The sequence below is a fragment of the Myotis daubentonii genome, chromosome 2, assembly GCF_963259705.1.
Source record: "Myotis daubentonii chromosome 2, mMyoDau2.1, whole genome shotgun sequence".
NCBI lineage: Eukaryota > Metazoa > Chordata > Mammalia > Chiroptera > Vespertilionidae > Myotis > Myotis daubentonii.
The window spans coordinates 67,739,845-67,767,298 of NC_081841.1; the positions used below are offsets into that span (position 1 = coordinate 67,739,845).

The 27,454-nt window shown below is 43.9% G+C and overlaps 1 protein-coding gene across 1 annotated transcript; it reads left to right on the forward strand.

Annotated features, from left to right (window-relative positions):
- Positions 1–1,051: 1,051 nt before the first annotated feature.
- Positions 1,052–5,519, forward strand: LOC132227913 (lysozyme C-like). The gene is made up of 4 exons (XM_059683578.1): positions 1,052–1,239; positions 2,141–2,305; positions 3,982–4,060; positions 4,605–5,519. Exons 1-4 carry the CDS (start codon positions 1,104–1,106, stop codon positions 4,669–4,671), a joined length of 447 nt encoding a protein of 148 aa, XP_059539561.1. The 5' UTR covers positions 1,052–1,103; the 3' UTR covers positions 4,672–5,519.
- The last annotated feature ends 21,935 nt before the right edge of the window (positions 5,520–27,454 follow it).

Genomic DNA, 27,454 nt, shown 5'->3' on the forward strand with positions numbered 1-27,454 from the left:
GTGTTGGGGCGGGGGGGGGGGGGGTTGGGGCGCCACACCCTGTAACACTCTGAGCAGGGCCGATCAGGGGGTTGGGGCACTGCAGCCTGTCACACACAGAGCTGCAGGGCAATCAGGGGGTTGGGGAGCTCCCCCCTATCAGGCACAGAGCAGGGCTGATCAGGTGAGGGGCTGAGAGCTGTTTTCAGGCTGGCGGGTGACTGAAGCTCCCAACCGCTCCTTTTTTTCTTTTTTTTTAATTCTGGGCCAGCTTTAGCTCTGGCTGCAGCTCTGAGGCCCCTGCTGCTGAAAGCAGGTATCTGGCCTTTGTTTACCTTCTGTATTTGAAACAATGTTGCGATCCTGCTGGCTGAAGCCCGGGACTAAAGCAGGTTTCTGGGGTTTTGTTTAGCTTCTATATTTGTAACATAGTTGATTAGAGTTGCAGCTCAGAGGCCGGCAGCGGCAGGCAGGGAACATTGGAGTCCTCCGTCACTGAAGCAAGCAAGCCTCATGTTCGCTTCCAGCTGCCTGGCTGCCGGCCGCCATCTTGGCTGGCAGTTAATTTACATATCGCCCTGATTAGCCAATGGGAAGGGTATGGTCGTACGCTAATTACCATGTTTCTCTTTTATTAGATAGGATTATATATAATTATATATGTTATTAATTTTATATATTAATACAGACTTAATTTATGCAGATTATAAATTAATTCCTTATCATTGGAATGCTATAGCTAAGGCAGTATTGGCCCATGGCAATATCTGCAATTTAAATCCTGGTGGGAGGAAGAAGCCAGGAGAGTGGCGAAACTAGAAGAGAATGTTCTGCCAGGGAAAGGCAGGAGCCTGCAAGCATGCCTTGTCAGAACAAAGTCTTGCATGCAAGACGTATTGTTCAGAGGCAGAACTTTCCTTGAGGTGATAAATAATCCACCTCAATTTCGTGTGGATTCATTCTTGTAACCTTTTGAAGTCAGTGAGCCCCAAAATGGTTCCTGTTTTCCACATAGCTCAAAGGGTGGAGCCTCCAAACCACTAGGAGAAGAAGGAAGTTAAAAGAGCTTAAATACTGGGGCCAGCCTCCCCTGGCCAGCTGAGCGGTCTGGCTTCGCAGTCAACATGAAGGCTCTCCTGACTCTGGGGCTTCTCCTCCTCTCTGTCGCCGTCCAGGCCAAGGTCTATGAGAGGTGTGAGCTGGCCAGAACCTTGAAAAGACTTGGAATGGATGGCCACAGCGGAGTGAAGCTGGCAGACTGTAAGTGACCTCTCCCTACTTCCAAATAGCCAGCCAGGTGTGCAGCAGATACTAATAGAGGATGAATACTGAGAAGGGGCTTTGCGTGAATGGACTTCTTTAAAAAAAGTTATTTGAGGATTTTTATACTTAAAATGGTTAAAAAAATATATCAACTACTTTCTTTATAAACAGAAATGCCAGAGGAAGGAATGAGGGCCCGGGAGTGCAAAATTGTGCACCATTCTAAGCAAACCGCCACCCGTTGTACTCTCCGAGTGCTACCAAGCTGCCCCTTGCCACAGACTCAGTGGCACATGCAGGCTGACTGGTACATTTGAGCACGTGCTTGACTCCAGCTCTTTTCCGTGTGGAACCGGGGCTCTGTGAGCCTAGAATAATTCAGTGTTTTTCTCTTTTTTAATTCCCCTGCATGACATGAGGCTTTTCATAGCAAAGTTTTGTTGTTGTTGTTTTTTTAAATTATGTTGAAATCTCAATACAGGGGCAGTAGGAACCTATTTCCTCTCAATCACTGTTTATGTCAGGATCCCTGAAATGCTATCGTATTATTCTTTCTCGCTCTAGTTGATTAACTGTTTTCATTTTCTTCTATGCAATCCAAGATGTGCCTGTGTAAAAGTTACTTTGTATTTTAGCCCATTTTTGTCAATGTTATCAATGTATGTTTAGGTTGAATTCGAACACTTCCTCTTAATAACTATTTTTGAATGAATGAATGAATGAATGGTTTGATGGATATATGGATGGATGGACTATGAAATAGTCTTTCCTCTTCTACATCTTTATACTTATAAAGTAAGTCACTAGTAAAATAAAATTAGCTATATAGAACTGATTATGGTATGCAGTATGTGTCATATGGTATTGCTATTTATTACTAAAAATATGTTATTTTCAGGGGTGTGTTTGGCCAAATGGGAAAGTAGTTACAACACACGAGCTACAAGCAACAATAGTGGAGAAAAGGGCACGGACTATGGGATATTCCAGATCAATAGCCGCTACTGGTGTAATGATGGCAAAACCCCAGGAGCAGTTAACGGCTGTGGTATAAACTGCAACGGTAAGAGAAAATAACGTTTAAGTGATGGCACAGGACCCATCTGCTTATGCTTACAAGAATAGAGATTCAATACAAATGAAAGGGGGCGTGGGCGGGGAGTGGGCGGGGGAAAAGAAATGAAAAGGTTTTGAAAAATTCAACAGGGACCTAAAAGAACACCATCTCGCCCTGGCTGGGTGGCTCAGTTGGTTGGAGCATCATCCCGTACAACAAAAGGTTTCAGGTTCGAGTCCTTGTCAGGGCACATACCTAGGTTGGGGGTTCAATCCCTTGTTGGGGTGCATATGGGAGGCAACCAATTAATGTTTCTCTCTCTCTCTCTCTCTCTCTCTCTCTCTCTCTATCCCTCTCCCTCTCCCTCTCCATCTTGCTTTAAAATTAAAAAAAAATACATATCCTCAGGTGAGGATTAAAAAAAAAAAGGTGACTCTGACTTTAAAAAATAAAATAAAATAAAATCATAAAAATGAAAATATTGGACAAGTATTATAAAATTGATATCATTAAATTTCTAAATGTGAAAATTCTAATAGGAAAGATTATTCTTAGAATATTCATTTGTATCCAGTTAATTTATTTAAAAAATATTTTGTATTATATAATAATCTGTGGTCACTGAATAAAAATTCTTACTACCAAGAGATTTATGACTACCAGTAACTTTTGGTATATATTGTTCTAGATAGAATACATATCAATCATGTCTGTGAACATAAAGCTATGTCATGTATAAATATACCTACATATAAACATGTACTAATGTGTGGTGTTCTTTATGGTTATTTTTTATTATTATTACTGATTTTGGAGAGAGAGGAAGGGAGAGGGAGAAACACCCATGTGAGAAACTTGGATTGGCTGCCTCCTGCACACCCCCTACTGGGGATTAAGCCCAAAACCTGGGCATGTACCCTGACCAGGAATCCAACCATGATCTCCTGTTTCTTGGATTGATGCTCAACCACTGAGCACACCGGCCAGGCACAATGTGTGTTTTAACAAAAATGAAATTGTACTATATGTACTGCTTTACAATATGTTCTTTATCACACAAAATTATTTATATGTTAACAAATACCAATCTTGATTTTATTATTTTTTTATTTTATTTTTATTATTTCATTTTATTTTATTTTTGAGAAAAATGGATCTTTTTTCCATTTTTTTTTTTGATAGAGGGGAGGGGAGAGAGAGAGAGAGAAACATCAATGAGAGAGAGACACATTGATTGGTTTCCTCCCACGTGTGCCCAGACTGGAGCCATGGATGGAGCCTGCAACCGAGGTACACGCCCTTGACTGTGAATCCAACCCTCGACCCTTCAGATCTGTGGGCCAGTGCTCTAACCACTGAAAAAAACTGGCCAGGGCTCTTATTTGTTTAGGAGAAATTTCTAGTAGTAGAATTGCTGATTGAAAATTACTAGGTGGGTTCCTCCTTGTCTTCTAATAGTTCCTATTACAAAGAGAACTATCTGTCCATCACAGTAGTTGATAATTCCAGAACTTCCAATGACTTTGGTATCTGAGATTCCTCCCAACATTCACAGATGCATAACTTGTGGAAAAGAATTGTAGTGTCCATTCCTTAGCTTAAGAGAATAAAATGGGCTAAACCTAAACGTAAAATGAAATTTCTGTGAAAGTTGTCTTCATTCCTCACCACCTGTTTTTCAGTTTTGCTTCAAGATGACATCACTCAAGCTGTAACCTGTGCCAAGAGGGTTGTCAAGGATCCACAAGGCATCAACGCATGGTATGTGTAAGCTTAGAGGGGAAAGCTTTTTTGCCCTGTGTTAGGAGAGAGGTGAGAGAAGATTTTCAAGGGCCACCATATGCTCCTGAGAACTGAAAGTTGCAGCTTTAGGTGTATGCTAAACAAAGTATCACTTAGAAGCAATCTATTTTAACATTTTAACGGGTTCAGAATCTTTTGTCTTATTCGTCCATTAATTTGGGAGGATTTCTAGAATTTTTAAGATTCTCCACACTCTACCAGTTCCTTGTCCGATTTTGAAATGTTTGGAAGGAGGTAAATGTAGAATGCACTTTGCAGTGGCTGTTAGGAAATGCACGTGACTCTCGTGGTCAGCATACTATGGTGTAGCCAGGGCTTTGGGGAGAAGTGAAGTACTGGGTGTACATATCTCCATTTAATAATTAGCAATACCTGGATCTATCAAAAGCCTGTATTTCATATAGTGTTAAAATAGTTTGTCCTCACAAAGGATTTGCTGTATGTCTATCACAGTGAAGATATGCTTTAACCTTATCACCATGTGTTTCACCTTTCCCTACAGGTTGGCCTGGAGAAATCACTGTCAAAACCAAGATCTCACTCAGTATACCAAGGGCTGTGGAGTGTAACTGGACAGCTTTCCTTCTTCAACTCCTTTTTTCTCATTTTCCTATTCAGGGAGTAGCAGTTGAGTAAAAGTTCACACTTTTTTCAAATAAATAATGTTTTTACTGAAGCAGGAGCAAAATATGGTCTTTCTTCTAAGAGGCTAATGTTGTCTAATGTTTTAATTATTGGGTAGTAAGTCTACAACATGTTTCAGTGTGCTGATAGAGCTACTGCTGGTGAAAATTTACCTAAATCTTGATTACCAAATACGTCTCCAGTACATTCAGTTCTTAATCAAAGACTTGATCTTGAATGACACCAGTATTCCTCAATGTTTGATATATATGTAACAAAAGATTATCTTAAAACACATTGACCTCAGGCAAAATCTCAGCTCTGTAGGCATTTGATGTGTTCATCTGTTCATTCGTCTCCCAAAACAGTAAAAGATAACCATTCTTTGTTGGGCAATATCAAATTTACAAAAGAACAGAATGCCAAATAGCTGAAAATGGAGACGGCCTGGATTAAGAATCTTGTTTTGATTAAGTGTGATCTTTGGTTTAAATGCTTTCTTAGAAATGTTACTTTTATACAGCTTTAAAAATGAACTCACAATTTATATATCCACCTGCTTTAGCCCTTTAAAGAACGTTTTTATGCATCTTGCTGATCATGAAGGAATACCAAGAAGGATTAGATTAGCTGTTGCTGTTTCTTATTTTATAAGCTTAGATTCCTGCATTATGACTAAAACTGGAGGCAAATGAGTTTGAAAGTATTGAAACAATTGCTAATTAACCACAAGTGTGAACTTATTATGTTGTTAAAAAAATAAACACTGTCATTAAAGGACTCATACCTTGTCTTTCTCTAGTGTGAAAAAAATGACTTAGCCCTCTTAACATTTCCTTATACCTCACCTGTACCCAAACAAGTTGTATTGCTGGGGAAAAAAGACAACCCACAGGCATGCTGACAGATCTCACTTTAAATTCATAACCACACCTGGCCAGTGTGGCTCAGTGATTAAGCATCAACTCATGAGCCAGGAGGTCAGGGTTCAATTCCTTGTCAGGGCTCATGCTGGGGTTACAGGCTTGATCCACAGTAGGGGGCATGCAGCAGGCAGCCAATCAATGATTCTATCTCATCGTTGATGTTTCTCTCCCTCTCCCCCTGTCTGAAATGAATGAAAATACAGTTAAATTAAATTAAATATAAATGTATTTAATATTTAAATTAAATTAAATACATTTAAATTACCACAAATCTCATATGGGCCCTCAAATCTGTCAGGCATCTTAGTCACCTGTCTGCAATCCTTCTGGATTGGTGTCCCCACTCTCCAAAATGACTATTACTGTTTTACTTCCCTTCCTCCTCCTTCAAAGCCATAGCACAGGTGCCTGACCACTCACCTTCTACCCATCTCTGCTCTCAGTATTGGCCGCATAGTACACTGAGAGAGTAGAAACAATCTCATATAAATTCTCCCCTTGTCAGGGCCCACTCTTCCCCTAGGCCCATTCGTCCTTCTTGCCCTGCTCTGCTCCTGCCAATGGCAGTGTCGCCACATGCAGTCTCCGTCTCATCCCGCTCACTGCTCCACGGTAGGCTGTTTCCTGCATCCTGGGTCTCTCCCTCTTTGCAATTACCCCATCATTGTGCAAACTGCCCCATAACCTCCATTACAAATGACTCTCTATTGAGCCTACATAGCCCTCCAACTACCGCATCATTCTCTGCTCCCTTTTACAGCTACACGTCTGAGGTTAGATATCTACACTCACTAGTTCCACTTCTCACCTCCCATTCTCTTTTTGCTGTTCTGATTGGATGCTTTTCGCTTCCTCATATGCCAAATTGATGATTTGAATCTCAGTGTCCTCTATTCTACTATTTTTTAAAAATATATATTTTATTGATTATTTACAGAGGGGAAAGGAGAGAAATAGAGAGTTAGAAACATCGATGGGAGAGAAACATCAGATTAGCTGCCTTCTGCACAACCCCTACTGGGGATGTGCTCACAACCAAGGTACATGCCCTTGGCAGGAATCGAACCTGGGACCCTTTGGGACCCTTCATTCCGGAGGCCGATGCTCTGTCCACTGAGCCAAACCACTTAGGGCTCTACTCTACTGTTTTCTTTTTTTAATATATTTTTTATTGATTAAGATATTACATATGTGTCCTTATCCCCACGTTACCCTCTACCCACCCCACCCCGCTCATGCCCTCACCCCCCCCCCCCGCCCCCCGTTGTCCATGTCCACTGGTTAGGCCTATATGCTTGCATATAAGTCCTTTGGTTGATCTTTCCCCCTTACCCTCACCCTCCCCTACCTTCCCTCCAAGACCCGACAGTCCAATCAATGCCTCTCTGTCTCTGGATCAGTCCTTGTTCATCAGTTTATGTTGTTCATTATATTCCACAAATGAGTGAGATCATGTGGTATTTATCCGCTCTCCAGTTCCATCCATGCTGTGGCAAATGGTAAGAGTTCCTTTTTCTTCTTCCTCTTCTTTTTTTTTTTTTTTTGAAATTTCTTTTGGGAGCCAAATTTTATTTTATTTTTATTTTATTTTTTTTAATTAAATCTTTATTGTTCAGATTATTACATTTGTTCCTCTTTTTTCCCCCCCATAACTCCCCTCCTCCCAGTTCCCGCCCCACCCTCTGCCCTCACTCCCCACCCACTGTCCTCATCCATAGGTGCACGATTTTTGTCCAGTCTCTTCCCGAATCTCCCACACCCTTTTCCCCCCAAAGAATAGTCAGTCCATTCCCTTTCTATGTCCCTGATTCTATTATAATCACCAGTTCATTCTGTTCATCAGATTATTTATTCACTTGATTCTTAGATTCACTTGTTGATAGATGCATATTTGTTGTTCATAATTTGTATCTTTAGCTTTTTCTTCCTCTTCCTCTTCTTAAAGGATACCTTTCAGCATTTCATATAATCCTGGTTTGGTGGTGTTGAACTCCTTTAGCTTTTCCTTATCTGTGAAGCTCTTTATCTGACCTTCAATTCTGAATGATAGCTTTGCTGGATAAAGTAATCTTGGTTGTAGGTTCTTGGTATTCATCACTTTGAATATTTCTTGCCATTCCCTTCTGGCCTGCAAAGTTTCTGTTGAGAAATCAGCTGACAATCGTATGGGTATTCCCTTGTAGGTAACTCGGTTTCTTTCTCTTGCTGCTTTTAAGATTCTCTCTTTGTCTTTTGCTCTTGGCATTTTAATTATGATGTGTCTTGGTGTGGTCCTCTTTGGATTCCTTTTGTTTGGGGTTCTCCGCGCTTCTTGGACCTGTAAGTCCATTTCTTTCACCAGGTGGGGGAAGTTTTCTGTCATTATTTCTTCAAATAGGTTTTCAATATCTTGGTCTCTCTCATCTTCTGGCACCCCTATAATTCTGATGTTGGTACGCTTGAAGCTGTCCCAGAGGCTCCTTACACTAGCCTCGCATTTTTGGATTCTTTTTTCATTTTGCTTTTCCCGTTGGGTGTTTTTTGCTTCCTCGCATTTCAAATCATTGACTTGATTCTTGCGCTCCTCTGGTCTGCTGTCGGGAGTCTGTATAATATTCGTTATTTCAGTCCGTGTATGCTTAATTTCTAGTTGGTTCCCCAATATAAGATCGAGGGTCTTATTAGTTTTCGTGTAGATCTCATTAAGTTTATCGGCAGCTTCTAAACAGTTCTTGAGAGACCTTAAAAGTGTGGTTCTGAACTCTATATCTTCCTTTGACAATTTTGTCCTGTTTCTTTGTCTCCGCATTTTGTTATGCTTCCTTGGTGCACCCCCTAGTGGTCTTTGTTCGCAGTCTTATAGTTAAACCTTGATTGTTGTAGCTAATTCCAGGGAGGGTTTGACCTCCAGGCCAAGTGGCTATGAGAATCAGCTGTGTCAGCAGTGAGAGAACTTCTGTCCTCTAGGGAGGTGCTAATTTAGCCTTTGCCTGAGGCTATCCGGCAAATGCCTGTGTTCAGGGCTTGGGCGGTGCGGGTCGCACAGGATCAACAGGGTGGGCCGGAGAGAGCAGTTATGGCGGCTCTCAGTCCTGTCCCCAGGGGCTCTGCCTCTCTGAGTCCCAGCACCCGCTGCAAACTTCAGAGAGAAAGCTGCACTCGCTCTGACCGAAGCCAGACAGTCCCGCTTCTCCCGTTTGAGTCTGGGTCCCTAAAGACTCGCCTGTATCTGGAGCTCAGAGTCTGCGACTCCCTCCCGATTGAAAACAACAACCGCACCCTCCGCCGCCAGCCCGCTCCGCGCACTCCGCACCTCAGAATTTGACTTCAGCACTGCACCTCCTCTGAGTGTCCGTGTGCGTTTCTCTTTCCTCCTAGTTGTAGGACTTCCACTCAGTCAGCGTTCCTGTGGTTCTGGGTGATGTCCCTTCCGTTTTTTGGTTTCACTTTTGAAGTAGTTGTTCAAAGCAGCAAACTCTGTCGTTAACCTATGCCGCCATCTTGGTTCTCTCTTCCTCTTCTTAAAGAATACCTTTCAGCATTTCATAGAATGCTGGTTTGGTGGTAATGGACTCCTTTAGCTTTTCCTTATCTGTGAAGCTCTTTATCTGACCTTCTATTCTGAATGATAGCTTTGCTGGATAAAGTAATCTTGGTTGTAGGTTCTTGGCATTCATCACTTTGAATATTTCTTGCCACTCTTTTCTGGCCTGCGTGGTTTCTGTTGAGAAATCAGATGACAGTCGTATGGGTACTACCTTGTAGGTAACTGACTGTCTTTCTCTTGCTGCTTTTAAGATTCTCTCTTTGTCTTTTGCTTGTGGCATTATAATTATGATGTGTCTTGGTGTGGTCCTCTTTGGGTTCCTTTTGTTTGGTGTTCTCTGCGCTTCCTGGACTTGGAAGTCTATTTTTTTGACCAGGTAGGGGAAGTTTTCTGTCATTATTTCTTCAAATAGATTTTCAATATCTTGCCCTCTCTCTTCTTCTGGCACCCCTATAATTCTGATGTTGGTACGCTTGAAGTTGTCCCAGAGGCTCCTTACACTATCTTCATATTTTTGGAATCTTTTTTCTTTTTCCTTTTTCAGTTGGGTGTTTTTTGCTTCTTCGTATTTCAAATCTTTGACTTGATTCTTGGGATCCTCTTGTCTGCTGTTGGATCTCTGTATATTATTCTTTATTTCAGTCAGTGTAAGCTTAATTTCTAGGTGGTCTTTTTTCATATCCTCCAGGGTCTCACTAAATTTATTGGAGGTTTCCATAAAATTCTTGAAAAACCTTATAAACCTGGCCTTGAACTCTATATCCAGTCATTTGCTTTGCTCCATTTCTGTCATTTGTGACCTGTTTCTTTGTCTCCGCATTTTGTATGCTTCCCTGTGTTGGTGGAGTGGTTTTGTGTGCTAGGTGTCCTGTAGGGCCCAGTGGCTCAGCCTCCCCAGTTACCTGAGGTGGACACTCTTGGTGCACCCCCTCGTGGGCTTTGTGCACAGTCTTATAGTAGTTATGCCTTGATTGTTGTTGGATCACTCGGAGGAATTGACCACCAGGCCAATTGGCAGTGAGAATCAGCTGTGTCTGCAGTGAGAGAACGTCTGTGCTGAAGACACCCTTCTGGGGCAAGACTTGCTTCAGTGGGGCTTTGGTGCTCACTGAGTCTGCACCCTGAGTGTGTCCCTTATGGATCTGAGGAGTTGTAATCTGGATGGTCCCCCTCTGACCACTGGGTACACTGGCTCTAAGGAGGTGCTAATTTAGCCTCTGCCTGAGGTTACACAGCAGGAGCTACGAAGAGAACTGCAGATTCCCCTTCCTTGTTTGGGGTTTGGAGGTACCCTGATGAGGCCCAGCTGTGGAGCAATGCAAGCCACTGTGGGGCCTTAGGCCTTCTCTTGGAAGTTCTGAGTCTGTCTGGCCCAGCTGCAGTTACATAATTTTCAGGTTGCAAAGGGCCGGGGTATTCATATGCAAAAGCCTCTGCCGCAGCCTGGGTGGGGCAGGGTCTCAGGGAATCAAAAGGCAGAGTAAGCAGCTATAGGGATTCTCAACTCTGCCCTAAGGGGCCCTGTGTCTCAGTGTCCCGGTAATTCCTGCAAGCACCTCTGAGGGAAAGCCACCCTCAAGTTCTGAGTTCTGCCTGCTGCCAGACAGTCCAGTTTCTCCCCGTATGAGTCCTGGGTCCCCAGAGACTCACCCGGAACCAGAGTTCAGAGCAGTGGGGAGCTTGTGACTCCCTCGCGATTCAGAAAGACAGCCTCGTCCTCAGGTGCCAGCCCCTTTCCGCGAGCATGAGCCTCCGTACCTCGGCACTTTACTTCCGCAGCTCCTCTGGCTCTCAGTGTGCTTTTCTTTCCTTCTACTTGTAGAATTTCCACTCAGCCAGCTTCCTGTAGTTCTGGATGATGTCCGTTTTGTCTTTTTGTTGTATTTTTGAAGTTGTTGTGGGAGGCAGCAATTTCCCGGTGTTTATCTATGCTGCCATCTTAGTTTCTCCTCTCCACTCTACTATTTTTAAAAAAAATAAATTTTATTGATTTTTTTACAGAGAGGAAGGGAGAAGGATAGAGAGTTAGAAACATCAATGAAAGAGAAACATTGATTGGCCACCTCCTGCACACTCCCTACTGGGTATGTACCTGCAACCAAGGTACATGCCCTTGACCGGAATCGAACCTGGCACCCTTGAGTCCGCAGGCCGACGCTCTATCCACTGAGCCGAACCTGCTAGGGCTCTACTCTACTATTGATTCCCTGAAATTATTCTTCATTTCAGGTAGCGTATGCTTCATTTTGATTGGTCCTTTTTTAAGTCATTGATGTTCTCTTAAAGTTCCTTGAGTTTGCCACTAAGTTTCTTGATGTTGTTACTAAGTTCCTTGAGCATCCTTATAACCATTGTTTTGAACTCTTCCTGATCATTGGCTTGCTTCCATTCCATTTAGTTCTTTTTCTGGAGATCTCTTCTGTTCTTTCTTTTGTGGCATGTTTCTTTGTCTCCGAATTTTTGCTGTTTCCCTGTGTTTGTTTCTATGTATTAGGTAGAGCTGCTATGTCTTCCTGTCATTGGAACCCTGGGCTGAGGGTGGTGTGGGGATAGCACCCCTCGCTCCTCACGTTGATGTATTTTTTTCCACAGCCAAGATATCCCGCCCAGCAGGCATGGCTCAGTGGTTGAGCGTTGATCTATGAACTAGGACAGTGGTTCTCAACCTTGGCTGCACATTAGAATCACCTGGGAATCTCTTTAAAATCCTGATTTATGGGCCTCATCCTCTAGAAATTCTGTTTCTTTGTTACTAATGTTGTGGCCCCACACCATGAGGATGCAGTGAGAGGACGGCCATCTGCAAGCCAAGGAGAGAGGCCTCAGAAGAAACCAAATCTGACCTTCATTTGGACTTCTAGCTTCCACACTGTGAGAAAATAAATGTCTGTTGTTTGAGCCACACAACCTGTGGTATTTCACTATGGCAGACTTAGCAAACATACAGATGCTCTTTTTCCCCCCAATATATTTTTATTGATTTCAGAGAGGAAGGGAGAGGGGAGAGAGAGATACCAACATCAATGATGAGAGAGAATCATTGATTGGCTGCCTCCTAGTGGGCATCGAACCTGTAACCCGGACATATGTTCTTAACCAGAACCGAACCTGGGACCTTTCAGTCTGCAGGCTGATGCTCTATCCACTGAGCCAAACCATCTAGGGCTGCATACAGATGTTTTTATCTTTTATTTCCTACTAGAGGCCCGGTGCACAAAAATTTGTGCACTCAGGCGGGTCCTTCAGCCTGGCCTGTGCCCTCTCCTAGTCTAGGACCCCTCGGGGGATGACCACCTGCTGGCTTAGGCTTGATCCCTGGGGGATTGGGCGTAAGCTGGCAGTCAGACATCCCTCTGGCAGCCTGGCAGCCCACAGGGGGTGTCCACTTACCAGCAGGGATCAGGCCTAAGCTGCAGTTGGACATCCTTAGCGCTGCTGAGGAGGTGGGAGAGGCTCCAACCACCACTGTTGTACTGGTAGCCGTCAGCCTGGCATGTGGCTGAGCAGAGCTCCCCATGTGGGAGCACACTGACCACCAGGGGGCAGTTTCTGCATTGAGTGTCTGCCCCCTGGTGGCCAGTGTGTGTCATAGTGACCAGTCATTCCCAGTCATTCTGCTGTTAGGGTCAATTTGCATATTACCCTTTTATTATATAGGATTTTCTATCTCTTTGTCTTTTGTTCTACTTTCTGGGAATTTTCTTTGATATTATCATCCAGTGTTTTCATTTGTGCTTTCATATTTTTAATTTCCAACAGCTTTTTTGTTGTTGTTATTGTTCTCTGAATGTTCCTTTTTTTCTTGTGTTGTGTCAGATTTACTACTTCTTATCAATAACAGAATGGATAAATTGTGCTATATTTATATGAAGTATAACTGCACAGAAAAAACAAACATAAATGAATCTCAAAGTCATAATATGGTAAGAGATGAGCCACACATGAAGAAAAATACGCTTTTTGATTCCATTTTTATGAAGCCCAGGACAGGGAAAACTCATGGTAATACAGATTAAAAGTGTGGTTGCCTTTGGAGAAATGTTGAGTGGATGGAGGCATAGTGGACTTTCTGGGGTGCTGGATATATTCTGTATGTCTATCTCTGTGTTGACTACAGAGAAATATGTAAAAATTTCTTCAGTTAGAAACTTAAAATTTATTTCATTGGAGTGACTCGTCACTTTTTCCTTAGGAAAAAGTAAGTTATACATCCATGAAAAGTAAAACAGCAACAACAACAACAAACAGATATTCATATTCCATGTCATATTCCTGACTAAAGCAGGAACTAAAATCAGACAAGAGGTAGGCAAAGAAGTTATAGTACATCCATAAAATATCTTCCTTTTTTGCTTCAATTTTCACAAGTGAACGTGGATCACTGAAAAGACTCTTGGACTGCACTGAATCAGAATCCTAGCTTTGCCACTTAGTAGGTATATTTCTGTGGCCAAGTAACCCTCCTCTGGGACACAGACATTCATCTGTAAATGGAAATAAAGCCTACCTCTAGGCCCCTGCAATAATGACACGTCATGTTTATTAAGTAAATAACACTTGGCAAGCATTCCATAAACAAAAGCTAGTATCATTTATCTTTCCGTTTTCCCTTTCTCTCTGGGTAATCACCAATCTTAATGAGTCAAACCTCCTAAATATCTCTTGAACCCTACACATCATCATCTGCCATCTGAATTACTTGTGACTTAAAATATATATGTTGGATAAAGGTAAAGGGAGGGAGGGAGGGAGAGAGAAAGAGACACTGATATGAGAGAGAAACATCAATTGATCGCCTCCCATATGAACCCTAACAGGTGAATGAACCAGCAACCTGGTGTGTGTACTGACCGAGGATCCAACTGGCAACCTGTCGGTGCATAGGAAGACACTCCAACCAACTGAGCCACACCAGCCTGGGCTACTTGTCATTTCTCTGGCAGCAGGCCCTGAATCCAATCTAGGGTGATTTTTTTTAAAGCTTTTGATCCTGTTACTCTCCAGTTTCATACTTATGAATAGCTTCTCATTGTCTTGGAGATTACGTCTCAAATCGCAGTGCTCTGCTCACCCCTCCAACCTCATTTCTCTTCACCAGTTTTCACCAGACATCCTCGAACATCTTTCAGTGTCTGCATGGCAGATGGAGGAAAGAGCAGGGGTGAAGGCAGAGAAGAGGGTGAGTGCATGGCGGATGCCAGCAAGAGTAAAACCGCTGTCACTGGTGGGAGAGCGCATGCAGAGTTCCCTAGGCTAGTGGTCTGCATTAGGCTTAGTGATTGCCTGGTAGGCTTCAAACACAATAACTTGCAGCACAGTATTGATTGGCGCTACAGTAGAATTAATTCCTCTGGTGTGTGTTAAATCTCATTATTTCCTCCTGGTTTGAACCTGACTCAACACACAACAGCAAGACCATGGAGTAAATTAAGTGCACAAGTTAACTGGTTTCTGGAACTTGGATCATGTCAGGAGACTCAGGAAAAAAATGAACTTGCTATTTTGCAAAGAGCGGGAGTTTAAATGACAGGGATATTGAGAGCTAAAAGAACAGAAAGTGATCACTAATGCTTGGGGGAAAGCACTGGTCTGAATGAGGCAGACCCAATTATTTACCATTCGCCAGCGTCCCATGCACCCCAGGACCCAACAAAATTGAGCCTTTGGGTGGGGTCAAGCCCTGCCCCTAAGGCAGGAAATGTTCCCAGGGATGTCCCTCTGACCTGCAGCCAGGCTGCTGGACTCCCAGGGAGCCGATGCTGGGAGTGCGGGGCCTGTTCCCTAGGCTGTTCTACAGCCAGACGAAGGCCAGCAGCTCCACTAGTTGACTGAGGAATTGCTTCACCTTAACCTTTCAGCCTGGCAAGGTGCAAAGTGTTGTTCCTCCTCTACCCTGGGCTCCCACCCTCCCAACTCGCCCACCCCTGCATCTCCCAGGAGGGATGCTGCCTCAGCAGAGGTGAGACCAGGCTCTCTGCTTCCCTGAACCGAACTCCACAGGGATGGGAGCCACGCAGCTGCCCAGCCGTGGTCTCCCAAGGGGCTCAACGGCTCCAAGGAAACGGACTGCTTCACTGGCAAGTGATTGTTTCTGCTCTTTGACGAAACCCATGCCAATGCCTCCTTCCATTAAGACAAACAATTTTGATTGATGGGTACCCGTCATTTTAGAAGGCTTTCCCTCCCCCCTCTCCCCATGCAGTTTTCCATGTTCCTCATAAAGTAATTTCCATTATTGAATGCTAACAGAGAAAACAGGATTGCAGAAACAGTCACAAAAAGTAGTGATGGCATAAATTATAGTGAAAAAGACTGTGAAGACAGAGGGGTCTGTCCCAATTGTCTGAGTCACTGAAAACCAAACACCGAGGCTTACCTCCGGGGTTAATGGAGACCTGAATCATGGAACCAAACAGCCATGTTCAGGAAACCAATTTAACCTCTAGGGCTCTCACTTCCCACTCTCCAGTCACAGTCTAACCAGAGCGAGTCTCTATCCAATAGTCTAGGTAATGGTGCAGTGGGTGTACACCCGTCTACCCTAAGAGGGTGCAAGAAGCATCACTTTGCTTTATTTTTCTAAATCAAACAAAACTTACCTCTAAGTCCCACTTCCCCAAGTGCTGAGGCACTGAGTCCTGTTTAGCTCCTTTGGCTGCTGCTGTTTGAACACTTGGAGCTGCCCAGGAGCTTCCAGGCATCTCAAGAAACTACAAAGTCCAGCAACTGCAGAGCCTGGGTGACCTTGGAGCTTCAGGCCGTGCCTGAGATGTCCACACGGGGGTTAGTGCCCACGCTGCCAGGCGCATTCGAAGGCAGGAAGCGCCTTCTCTGAGATTCACCGAGTCCCAAGGCAGGGCAATTTGTGATCCATGTCCCCAGCAGCTACCTGCCATCCAAGAGGCTCCTTGCCATTGCTCCCTCTGGGCCCCACTTGGAAGTGGGGATGCAGGGCCCTGGCACCCTTTGAACCAGGAAGTTCAAAGGCCTATGGTTTTGATCTGGCCAAACTGGCCTCCTCAATGCCCTTGGCCTCAGTGGCTCTCCTCTCCACTTTATCCTCCCCCTCAATGAACTGAGTCTCCCAAACAAAAGCCTGCATGAGACGTAATGTGGCAGGAGCTTGGCAACTTGTGTTTTATTCCAAGAACTACAAAGGCTATTCTTGTACTAGCTTTCTTCAGTCTTTTAAAAAAAGTAATTATGCAATAAAATGATTCTACCAAAATTGCGCTGTACTGAGATGGTCTCTCAGGTTACTCTCTATATAGCTTATGTGCCAATTTACTGCTCAGTGAAAATGAACATTTAACTTCTTTCCTTTTTGGGGGGCGAGGGGATGGGCTTAGCCCACACCTCTTGTCCCTCCAGCAGTTTCTGTGACTTTCCTTGGTCCTGCAGGAATAGACTAGGTTGCCACACAACAGAAGGGGGCAAAGTCAAGAACCTCCATGGCTGGGCCCAGGGTCTGGCACATCAGTCAGCCACATGTTCTAGAGTTGAAATGTTGAAGTCTACAGTCTTGAGTGGGCCTCTGTGATCTCAGGCCACAACTCAGGGGACTGGAGACAGGGAGCAGTCCCTCCCCACTCTGTCCTCTCCTCCTCAGAGGAGTAGTGAACCCATGCCCTGGCTGCACTGGGCTGAGGGAGGGTGTCACGTGACCTCTCCCATGTCCGGAGCCCTGCAGCGCAGCAAGGTAAATGTACACAGGAGTCAAATCCCTGAACAGCTGCTGACCACACACATCCCTTGTCCACTCTGGGCCTCAGTTTCCTTAAATTTTAAAATGAGAACACATAAAGGCATCCTATCTCATAGGATTATTCTGAGGATTAAATCACTTAGTATCCATGCCCTGATCTTCCCCCTGAAACCTGTGTTCCCTGCCCCAACTCCAGCAGTCCTCTCTCCTTCAGGTATCAGCAGTCCGGAATCTAATTTCTTTCCATTGAAATCTTAGAAACCATTGATCTGTGTTCAGATGAGCTGAACAGAAGAAAGATGAGTATAAACTTAAATGCAAGAATGTTCCTGAAATATATGACTGAGTTCATACATACAGAGGGATGCTGAAGACTTCAAATCATTATTGAGGAATTCTGCACATTCCTGTGTATGGATGTCATTAGTATTTTGGTCATTGCAGGTCACATATGCTGAAAGAAGAAAGCTTAGAAAATGCTAAAAACTACAAAGTAAATAAAAAATCCAAGAGGTGTTCGTAAATAACCACTGCAAACATTTCAGTGTATGTTTTCTAGTTCTTTCTCTAACACATTTTAAACCGTTTATCACAAAATACATATGTGTATTTTTAAAATTCAGGTAAAGTGTTATGAATTTGATGGTGAAAAATAGCCCTAATCTTTCTCATGTAATGCCCAACATTAGAGGTATCCTTTTTTCACTTTTCTTTCTTTTTTAAAAAAATATATTTTATTGATTTTTACAGAGAGGAAGGGAGAGGAATAGAGAGTTAGAAGCATCAATGAGAGAGATACATTGATCAGCTGCCTCCTGCACACCCCCCACTGGGGACGTGCCCACAATCAAGGTTCATGGCCTTGACTGGAATCAAACCTGGGACCTTTCAGTCCACAGGCCGAAGCTCTCTCCACTGAGTAAAACTGGTTAGGGCCTTTTTTCACTTTTCTAGCTATTTTTTTTTTAGTATTTACGGCCATATGTCTCAAGACCATGTTGATACTACTAGTTCTCGATTTTTAATCATAGACATTTTCTATTTATCTCCACCAAGGAAGATGAAAATTAGCTCTCTCTCTCTCTCTCTCTCTCTCTCTCTCTCTCTCTCTCTCTCTCTCTCTCTCTTACCCCTGCCATTGCTGTTCCTCTTTCTTATTTTTAAAAATCTTTTATTGTTGAAAGTATGACATATGTCCCCGTTTTTCTCCCATTGACCTGTTCCTCTTTATAAGCATTCACACTCACAGGTGAGTATAATATGATAGCATAATTTGGTTGTGTTTCCATTCTTAAGTTTTTCTTGGTATTAGTAATTGTTTTTCTGTTTGTTTAGCTTTCCACGTGCTTATTCATGTACTGATTCATCACCCAGGGTGTCAGCCAGAGCTGTGAACCCCCCTTCAGTGGGTTCGGACATCCCAGGCCTTCTCTGCTGTTTTTCCATGAAGTCCACACTCGTCCACTCTCCCGGGGCCCCGCTCCCTCTTGCTCCAGTCTGGATCGGCCTCTCTTTAACCTGCAACACAGCTGTCAACGTTGGACAACACTGCTTTCTTCATTTGGTAATTTCCTCTACTTTCCTTCTGTGTTAGAACCCTGTTTCCTCTCTTACTTGCTCTTTTTGTAAAAAAAAAAAAAAATGGAACATATCCTTCAGAGCCTTCTGGTAACGGGTGCAAAGAGGCAAAGTTTTTCTGTCCTTCTATATCTGAGAATGTCTTTTTCTTCCCTCCTCTCACAATCGACTGTTTAACTGGATATAGGATTGTGAGTTGAACATCATTATCCTTAAATGTTCAATTTTCTCTTTCTCCCTGGTTTTCTGAAACCTGATGATGATGTGTATTGCTATGGATTTAGCTCCATACCATTGTACTGGGCACCTTTGATCTGGAGACCTTGTGTCCTTCAGTTATGTGAATTTATATTATATTTCCTTTTCCTCTTAATTCCTTTTTTAAAAATATATTTTTATTGATTTCAGAGGGGAAGGAAGAGGGAGAGAGAGATAGAAACATCAATGATGAGAGAGAAGCATTGATTGGCTGCCTCCTGCAAGCCCCCCACTGGGGATGAAGCCCACAACTAGGGCATGTGCCCTTGACCAGAATCGAACCTGGGACCTTTCTTTTTTTTTTTTTCTTTTTTTTTTTTTTTTAACTCTTCATTCCCTTAACACTGATTCTTTGGGGTGGGGTATAATTTTGTGTTCCAACTGTGGGTCAATGGATTTGATCTATTCCTGTCTTTCCTTTACACCCTCTCCCCCTTTCAAATGGCAAATAGTAACCACACTGGCAGATACTTCAAGGGAAGAAATAGGAAGTGCAATGGAGCACTGGAGGCAAGTAGTATATTAGCATAAAGGAAATCACCACTTTGCCAATCATTCCCCAAATTTTCTGAATTTAGAGAATAAGTAGAGAATATATTATATGTTAGGGTATCAATCACTTATTATCTTATTGTCAACTTAAGCAATATGCCCTTTAGAGTGGTTACATAGGAATAGTATTTGGGAGTGCCTGGCCCTATGCCAGTGATCGTGAACCTATGACACACGTGTCAGAGGTGACACGCGAACTCATTTTCTTTGTTAAATGGCATTTAAATATATAAAACAAATATCAAAAATATAAATCTTTGTTTTACTATGGTTGCAAATATCAAAAAATTTCTATATGTGACACGGCACCAGAGTTAAGCTAGGGTTTTTCAAAATGCTGGCACGCCGAGCTCAAAGGGTTCCCTATCACTGCCCTATGCTGTTCCTCACAACAGTTCTATAAGCTGATGCTGGTGTTCCTGTTCTTCTTCTTCTTTTTGTTTTTTTAAATTAAATCTTTATTGTTCAGATTATTACATTTGTTCCTCTTTCCCCCCCCATAACTCCCCTCCTCCCAGTTCCCACCCCACCCTCCGCTCTCACTCCCCACCCACTGTCCTCATCTATAGGTGCACGATTTTTGTCCAGTCTCTTCCCGCATCTCCCACACCCCTTCCCCCCCCCCCAAGAATAGTCAGTCCATTCCCTTTCTATGTCCCTGATTCTATTATGATGATCACCAGATTATTGGTTCACCTGATTCTTAGATTTACTTGTTGATAGATGCATATTTGTTGTTCATAATTTGTATCTTTACCTTTTTCTTCTTCTTCCTCTTCTTAAAGGATACCTTTGAGCATTTCATATAATACTGGTTTGGTGGTGATGAACTCCTTTAGCTTTTCCTTATCTGTGAAGCTCTTTATCTGACCTTCACTTCTGAATGATAGCTTTGCTGGATAAAGTAATCTTGGTTGTAGGTTCTTGGCATTCATCACTTTGAATATTTCTTGCCATTCCCTTCTGGCCTGCAAAGTTTCTGTTGAGAAATCAGCTGACAGTCGTATGGGTATTCTCTTGTAGGTAACTGACTTTCTTTCTCTTGCTGCTTCTCAGATTCTCTCTTTGTCTTATGCTCTTGGCATTTTAATTATGATGTGTCTTGGTGTGGTCCTCTTGGGATTCCTTTTGTTTGGGGTTCTCTGCGCTTACTGGACCTGTAAGTCTATTTCTTTCACCAGGTAGGAGAAGTTTTCTGTCATTATTTCTTCAAATAGGTTTTCAATATCTTGCTCTCTCTCATCTTCTGTATTTCGGATGTTGGTACACTTGAAGCTGTCCCAGAGGCTCCTTACACTATCTTCATATTTTTAGATTCTTTTTTCATTTTGCTTTTCCGGTTGGGTGTTTTTTGCTTCTTTGCATTTCAAATCTTTGACTTGATTCTTGCGCTCTTCTGGTCTGCTGTTGGGTGTCTGTATAATATTCTTTATTTCAGTCAGTGTATGCTTAATTTCTAGTTGGTTTTTTATCACAACATCGAGGGTCTCATTAGATTTCTTGTAGATCTCATTAAGTTTATCAGCAGTTTCTAGAAAATTATTGAAAGACATTAAAAGTGTGGTTTTGAGCTCTATATCCTCCAATTCTGACATTTGTGTCCTGTTTCTTTGTCTCCGCATTTTTTATGCTTTCTTGGTGCACCCCCTAGTGGTCTTTGTGCGCAGTCTTGTCGTAGTTAAGCCTTGATTGTTGTAGGTAATACTGGGAGGTATTTGACCTCCAGGCCAACTGGCTGTGAGAATCAGCTGTGTCTGCAGTAGAAGAACTTCTGTCCTATAGGGAGGTGCTAATCTAGCCTTTGCCTGAGGCTATCCGGCAAATGTCTCTATGCAGGGCTTGGGCAGGGCAGGTCCCCGGGGATCTACAGGGCGGGTGGAGCGAGCAGTTATGGCTGCTCTCAGTCCCATCCCCAGGGGCTCTGCCTCTCAGAGTCCCAGCAACCACTACAAACCTCGGAGAGAAAGCTGCCTTTGAGTTCCGACCGATGCCAGACAGTCCCGCTTCTCCCGTTTGAGTCTGGGTCCCTAGAGACTTGCCCAGATATGGAGCTCAGAGTCTGAGACTCCCTCCCAATTGAAACAGACAACCGTGCCCTCAGCCACCAGCCCGCTCCGCATGCACTCCTCACCTTAGTATTTTACTTCAGCAGTGCGCCTCCTCTGAGTCTCGGTATGTTTTTCTCTTTCCTCCTATTAGTAGAACTTCCACTCAGCCAGCCTTCCTGTGGTTCTGGATGATGTCTGTCCCGTCTTTTAGTTGTATTTTTGAAGTGGTTGTTCGAGGCAGCAAACTCTGGCGTTAACCTGTGCCACCATCTTCGTTTCTCTCGAACCTGGGACCTTTCAGTTCACAGGCCAATGCTCTATCCACTGAGCCAAACTGGATAGGGCTTTCTCTTAATTCCTTTTAAGAATTTCTATTAATTGGGTGTTTGATCTCTTTTTTTTAAAAAAAATGTTTTTATTGATTTCATAAAGAAGGAAAGAGACATAGAAACATCAATGATAAGAGTCATTGATCAACTGCCTCCTGCATGCCCCCTACTGGAGATCAAGCCCTAAACAAGGCATGTACCCTGACTGGGAATTGAACCAATTACCTCTTGATTCATAGGTTGACCATCAACCACTGAGCCACACCAGCTGGGCTCTTTGATCTCTTTATTCTCTTATTCTCTCATCTTTTCTCTCCTGTTTTGTTTTGTTTTTTTAATCTGTCTTTTTATGCTATTTCTGAGAACATATCTCAAATTTGTCTCTTAACTCATCTAGTAACATTTTATTCAGATCAGGGGCTCCTTTTTTATTCTGATTATTTCTTTATTATAGTATCCTTGCTTGTTCCATGGATATGGTATTTTGTCATTTCTCTGAGGTATTCTAGATGTTCTTTAGGATTGACTTGGAAAGAATATAAAGAGAACCAAAGATTATTTATTGTAATGGGTTTCTCTCTCTTTGGGTCCGGAAAATCTGTCTCATTACTTATTATTAAAGAATTAAGTTCAGCTGACATGGCTGGGTGGTTGAGCACTGACCTATGAACCGGGAGGTCATGGTTCCACTGTCCCAGGTTGTGGGCTCAATCTCCAATGGGGGGTGTGCAGGAGGAGGCCGATCATTGATTCTCTCTCATCCTTGATGTTTCTATCTCTTTTTTTATTTCTTAAAGTATTACAAAGAGTATTACACATGTCTCCTTTTTGCTCCCCCTTGACATTCCCCTGGCTTCCCTCACCCCCCATTGTCTTGTGTCCATTACTTATTCTCCTATGCATGCATATAAGTCCTTCAGTTGATCTCCTACTCCCCCCAACCCTTCCCAGGGTTCTCACTGTAGTTTTACATTCTGCTCAATGCTGCTCTGCCTCTGTATCCATTTTTGTTCATCAGTCTATATTGTTTTTTATTATCCATAAATGAGTGAGTTCATGTGGTATTTTTCTCAGCTTCCCAGGGGCTGTCTCAGTCTCAGAGGGGCCATCTCAGCCTCACAGGGGCCATCCCTGCCTCACAGAGGCCGTCCCCACCTCACAGGGGTCGTCCCCGCCTCACAAGGGCTGTCCCAGCCTCACAGGAGCCATCCCAGCCTCACGGGGGTCGTTTCAGCCTCACAGGGGCCGTCCCAGCCTCACAGGGGTTGTTTCAGCCTCACAGGGGCCGTCCCAGCCTCACGGGGGTCGTTTCAGCCTCACAGGGGCCGTCCCAGCCTCACAGGGGTTGTTTCAGCCTCACAGGGGCCATCTCAACCTCACTGGGGCCGTTTCAACCCCACCGGGGCTGTTGCAAGCTCACCGGGGCCGTATCAACCTCACCTGGGCCATTTCAACCTCACCAGGGCAGTTGCAACCTCACCGGGGCTGTTGCAACCTCATCGGGGCCATCTCAACCTCACCAGGGCCAATTCAGCCTTACCGGGGCTGTTTCAGCCTCACCAGGTCCGATTCAACCTCACCGGGGCCATTTCAACCTCACCAGGGCCGTCTAAACCTCACATGGGCCATCTAAACCTCACAGGGGTCGTTTCAACCTCAACGGGGTTGTTTCAGCCTCACTGGGGCCATTTTGACCTCACCAGGGCCGATGCAACCTCACCGGGGCCATTTCAACCACACTGGGACTGTCTCAACCTCACCGGGCCCATCTCGACCTCACTGGTGCCGTCTCGACCTCACCAGTGCCGTCTGAACCTCACCTGGGCCGATTCAACCTCACTGGGGCCATCTCAACCTCACAGGGACCGTCTCAACATCACTGGGGCTGTTTCAACCTCACCGGGGCCGTTTCGACCTCACCAGGGCAGTTGCAACCTCACCGGGGCTGTTGCAACCTCACCGGGGCTATCTCAACCTCACTGAGCCCGTTTCAACCTCACTGGAGCCATTTTGACCTCACTGGGGCCATCTCGTCCTCACCAGTGCCGTCTCGACTTCAGCGGGGCCAATTCAGCCTCACCCGGGCTGTTCCAACCTCACCAGGGCTGTCTCAACCTCACAGGTGCCATCTCGACCGCACAGGGGCCGTCTCGACATCACCAGGGCTGTTTCAACCTCACCAGGGCCTTTTCAACCTCACCAGGGCAGTTGCAACCTCACTGGGGCCGTTGCAACCTCATGGGGGCCGATTCAACCTCACCAGGGCCATTTGAACCTCACTGGGGCCATTTTGACCTCACCATGTCGCCGGACCAGCCGTGTCTGGCTCTGGCTTCCTCCAGACCTGATTCTGCTTCTTTAGTGTGTCCCTTATGTATGCGAGGAGTTGAAATCTGCATTCTGCTGGTCTGGGCTGCAAAAGCGCTGGTGGTTCTCTTTGTGCCACTAGCACAGCTTGGGTGGTGATGTAATTTGAGTAGGGCGGGGTCCCGAAAATCACCAGGGCGGAGCAAGGGGCAATGGCATCTCCTCGACTCCTTGCCTCTCCACGACTCCGCTTCTCACATCCCTGAGTGCTGGCAAGCAGCTCGGTGAGACAGCCACTCTGTTGCAAGGCCATCCCACCTCTCCCGGTAGGCATCTGGGACCTCAGGATCCCGCTCTAAACAAGCTCAGTGGATTTGAGAGTCTGCATCCCCTTCTGGTTGAAAAAAACCGCGCATCCAGTTGCAGCCAGCCTGGCGTGTGACTCTGCACCTCTGCTCTTGGCGAATCACCAGGGCGGGGCCAAGGGCAATGGCGTCTCTGGGTCTACTCCCCTCTCCGTGACTCAGTGACTCGCGTCCCCGAGTGGCGGCGAGCAGTTCCTCCAGAGAGCCACTCTCGCTTTCCAGCCCGTTGCAAGGCCATCCCACTTCTCCCTGTAGGGGTTTGGGACCTCAGGATCCCGCCCCAAACATGCTCAGTGGATTTGAGAGTCTGCATCCCCTTCTGGTTGAAAAAAACCGCGCATCCAGTTGCAGCCCGCCTGGTGCGCGATTCCGTACCTCCGTGCTTGGAGCCTCTGCACAACCTACTCAGTCCAATGCTCTTCTTTCTTTCCTTCCAGTTGTAGAGCTTCCACTGGGCCAGCTTTCCCATGGTTCTGAATGACAACTGTTTGTTTTATAGTTGGTAGTCTCGATGTTGTTGTGGGACGCAGCACGCACAGGTCTTTACCTTACGCTGCCATCTTGGTTCTCTGATGTTTCTATTTCTCTACCTCTCCCTTCCTCTCTGAAATCAAAAAACATATATTAAAAAAAATAAAAAAGAATTAAAATTAGTCCTAGCATGAAAAGAGTTCTTAATTTTTTATTAAATCACAAGAACCAAGTAGTCTCTTCAAGTCAAACTATTAAATAATCTTAGAAGCCAGCAGAAAGAGACTGCAGTTGAAAAATGAGGGTAACAACAAAAGGATGACATTTGTGTGGTTCAGAATCTATCTTCATAAACAGATACAGAAGCACAATTTCTTCCTTCCTTCACTCCCTCCCTCACTCCCTCCTTTCTCTCTCTCTCTCTCTCTCTCTCTCTCTCTCTCTCTCTCTCTCTCTCCTCACCAGAGGATATTTTCCCATTGATTTTTAGAGAGAGTGAAAGGGAGGGGGGGAAAGAGACAGAGAGAGAGAGAGAAAGATTGATATGAGAGACACTCATTGATTGGTTGCCTCCCGCACATGCCCTGACCAGGGCCAGGATCCAGCCTGCAACCAAGGTATGTGCCCCTGACCAGAATCGAACCTGGGACCCTTCAGTCCGCAGGCCAACGCTCTATCCACTGAGCCGAACCGGCCAGGTTGGAAGCACAATTTCTATTGAGTTCTGCCAGCATAGATTTTAAAAAATTGCACAGCATCCTCAGATGATCATTTTTAAAGGTAACGTGTAGGTAGAAATATGTGTTTGTATAGTGTAGGGGAGGAAAAAACCTTTTTTTTAAAAAAAATTTTGTTTTCTAAAATATTCCAGTAATGTATTAGACAAAAAGTCATTAAAAAGTTCTAAAAAAATTCATAAGCTCATGTAATCCTGTATAATTAATTCTTATTCTGCTTGATTTGGGGTTAGGAGTTTCAAGGATTTTCACAAAACTTCAGAGTAAAATAAACAATTATCTGTGGTTGACAAAAGACTTAAAAAGGTTGGGTTACAGATCTGATGAGAGTTTATTTAAATGCAATTGGCAAAAAAAAAAAGTTGGTGATTTCTCTGACATACAGATGATAGCTGAAATTATGACAGATAACATTATACCAAGACATATCAGATTTCTAGAAATTTTACACAATTTCTGGAACACATATTAATAACATATACACATACAAATATAACTCAAGGAACTGATAAATATCACTTTCATTTGACATGCTTCCCATGTAATTTAACATATCAAATAAACCTGATTAGCTTAATATTTCTCTGTTCATAAGGACAGAGAAAAAGTCTTTGAGATTTCCCAGAGGCCATTTGACAAATCTCAAAATCAATATAAGGTCAAGATTAACTGTCTTTAGAATTTGATTTTGGGAAGCTGTAAAAAAATGTTGAAAGGTGTGAACACTGATTAAACAGGATCACAGGTTAGTATGAAACAATACTTAAGTCACTTATTCAACCAAAGTGACAATAAAAGATTTCACATACACAATTGCCTTTTGGCTAAGAACAAGTGTAGTTTCAAAGGCAAATACAGGAAGTAACACACCAGGAAAAAGCCTAATCTCCTTGAACATTGAAAAGACTCGGTTTTCCCTAAGTAATCAAAGACCCGATAAAGGAAGGACACGAAGTACTCAGGTGATTATTCTGATGAGGCACAGAATCCTTGTTTCCCAGGCAAGTTAGTTAACAGGTAAAGAGTACTCTCTCTTTAAATTTTTTATTTTATTTATTTTAAATTTCCAGCAGCATTTATCCCCTCTATGCCCTCTTCCACCTCCAGCATAGCCCTCCCCCGCCCCAATTACCACACTGTTGTCCAGAGAAATCTTTTATTGTAACAGAGAGAGAAAATTAAATTCTAGTTTTGCACAGGCACACTATCATTATTAAAGCTTATTTAACAACCCTTTTAATAAATTAACTCAGTTTTCACCAGCTTGACCACACAAGATAAGAATTCCTCACCTTTTGTTTCCCTTCCTTTCTCTTTCTCTCTTTTCCTCACTTTCTATACCTATTTAGGTCTTATCCTTTATCCTCTTTTTTTCTAGTCTAAAATAACCTTTAAATAACCTCTAAATTAGAACAAAATGAGTTTCTTTTTTTGGTATTCTTATTTTTATTTATTTATCTACACTAATAAAAGAGAAAAATGGTAATTGGCGTACGACGATACCCTTTTCATTGGCTAATCAGGGCTATATGCAAATTAACTGCCAACTAAGATTGGCAGTTAACGGCCAACTAAGATTGGCAGTTAACTGCCAACAAGATGGCGGTTAATTTGCATATGTAGGCACAATGCAGGGAGGTGAAAGGGAAAGCAGGAAGAAGCCCCCTGCCACTGACAGTGATCAGAAACCCAGGGCGGAGCTAAGAGCTGGGGGGCAGGGCAAAGTCGGCCCTGGGGCCGCCTTTGCCCTGCCCCCCAGCCATGATCGGAGAATCAGGCGCCTTTGCTGCCCTGGCCAGTGATAGCAGGAAGTAGGGGTGGAGCCAGCGATGGGAGCTGGGCACGGTTGAAGCTGTCAGTCCCAGGAGCTAGGGGTCCCTTGCCTGGGCCTAAAGCGGAGCCCACGATCGCGGGGCCGCTGCAGCT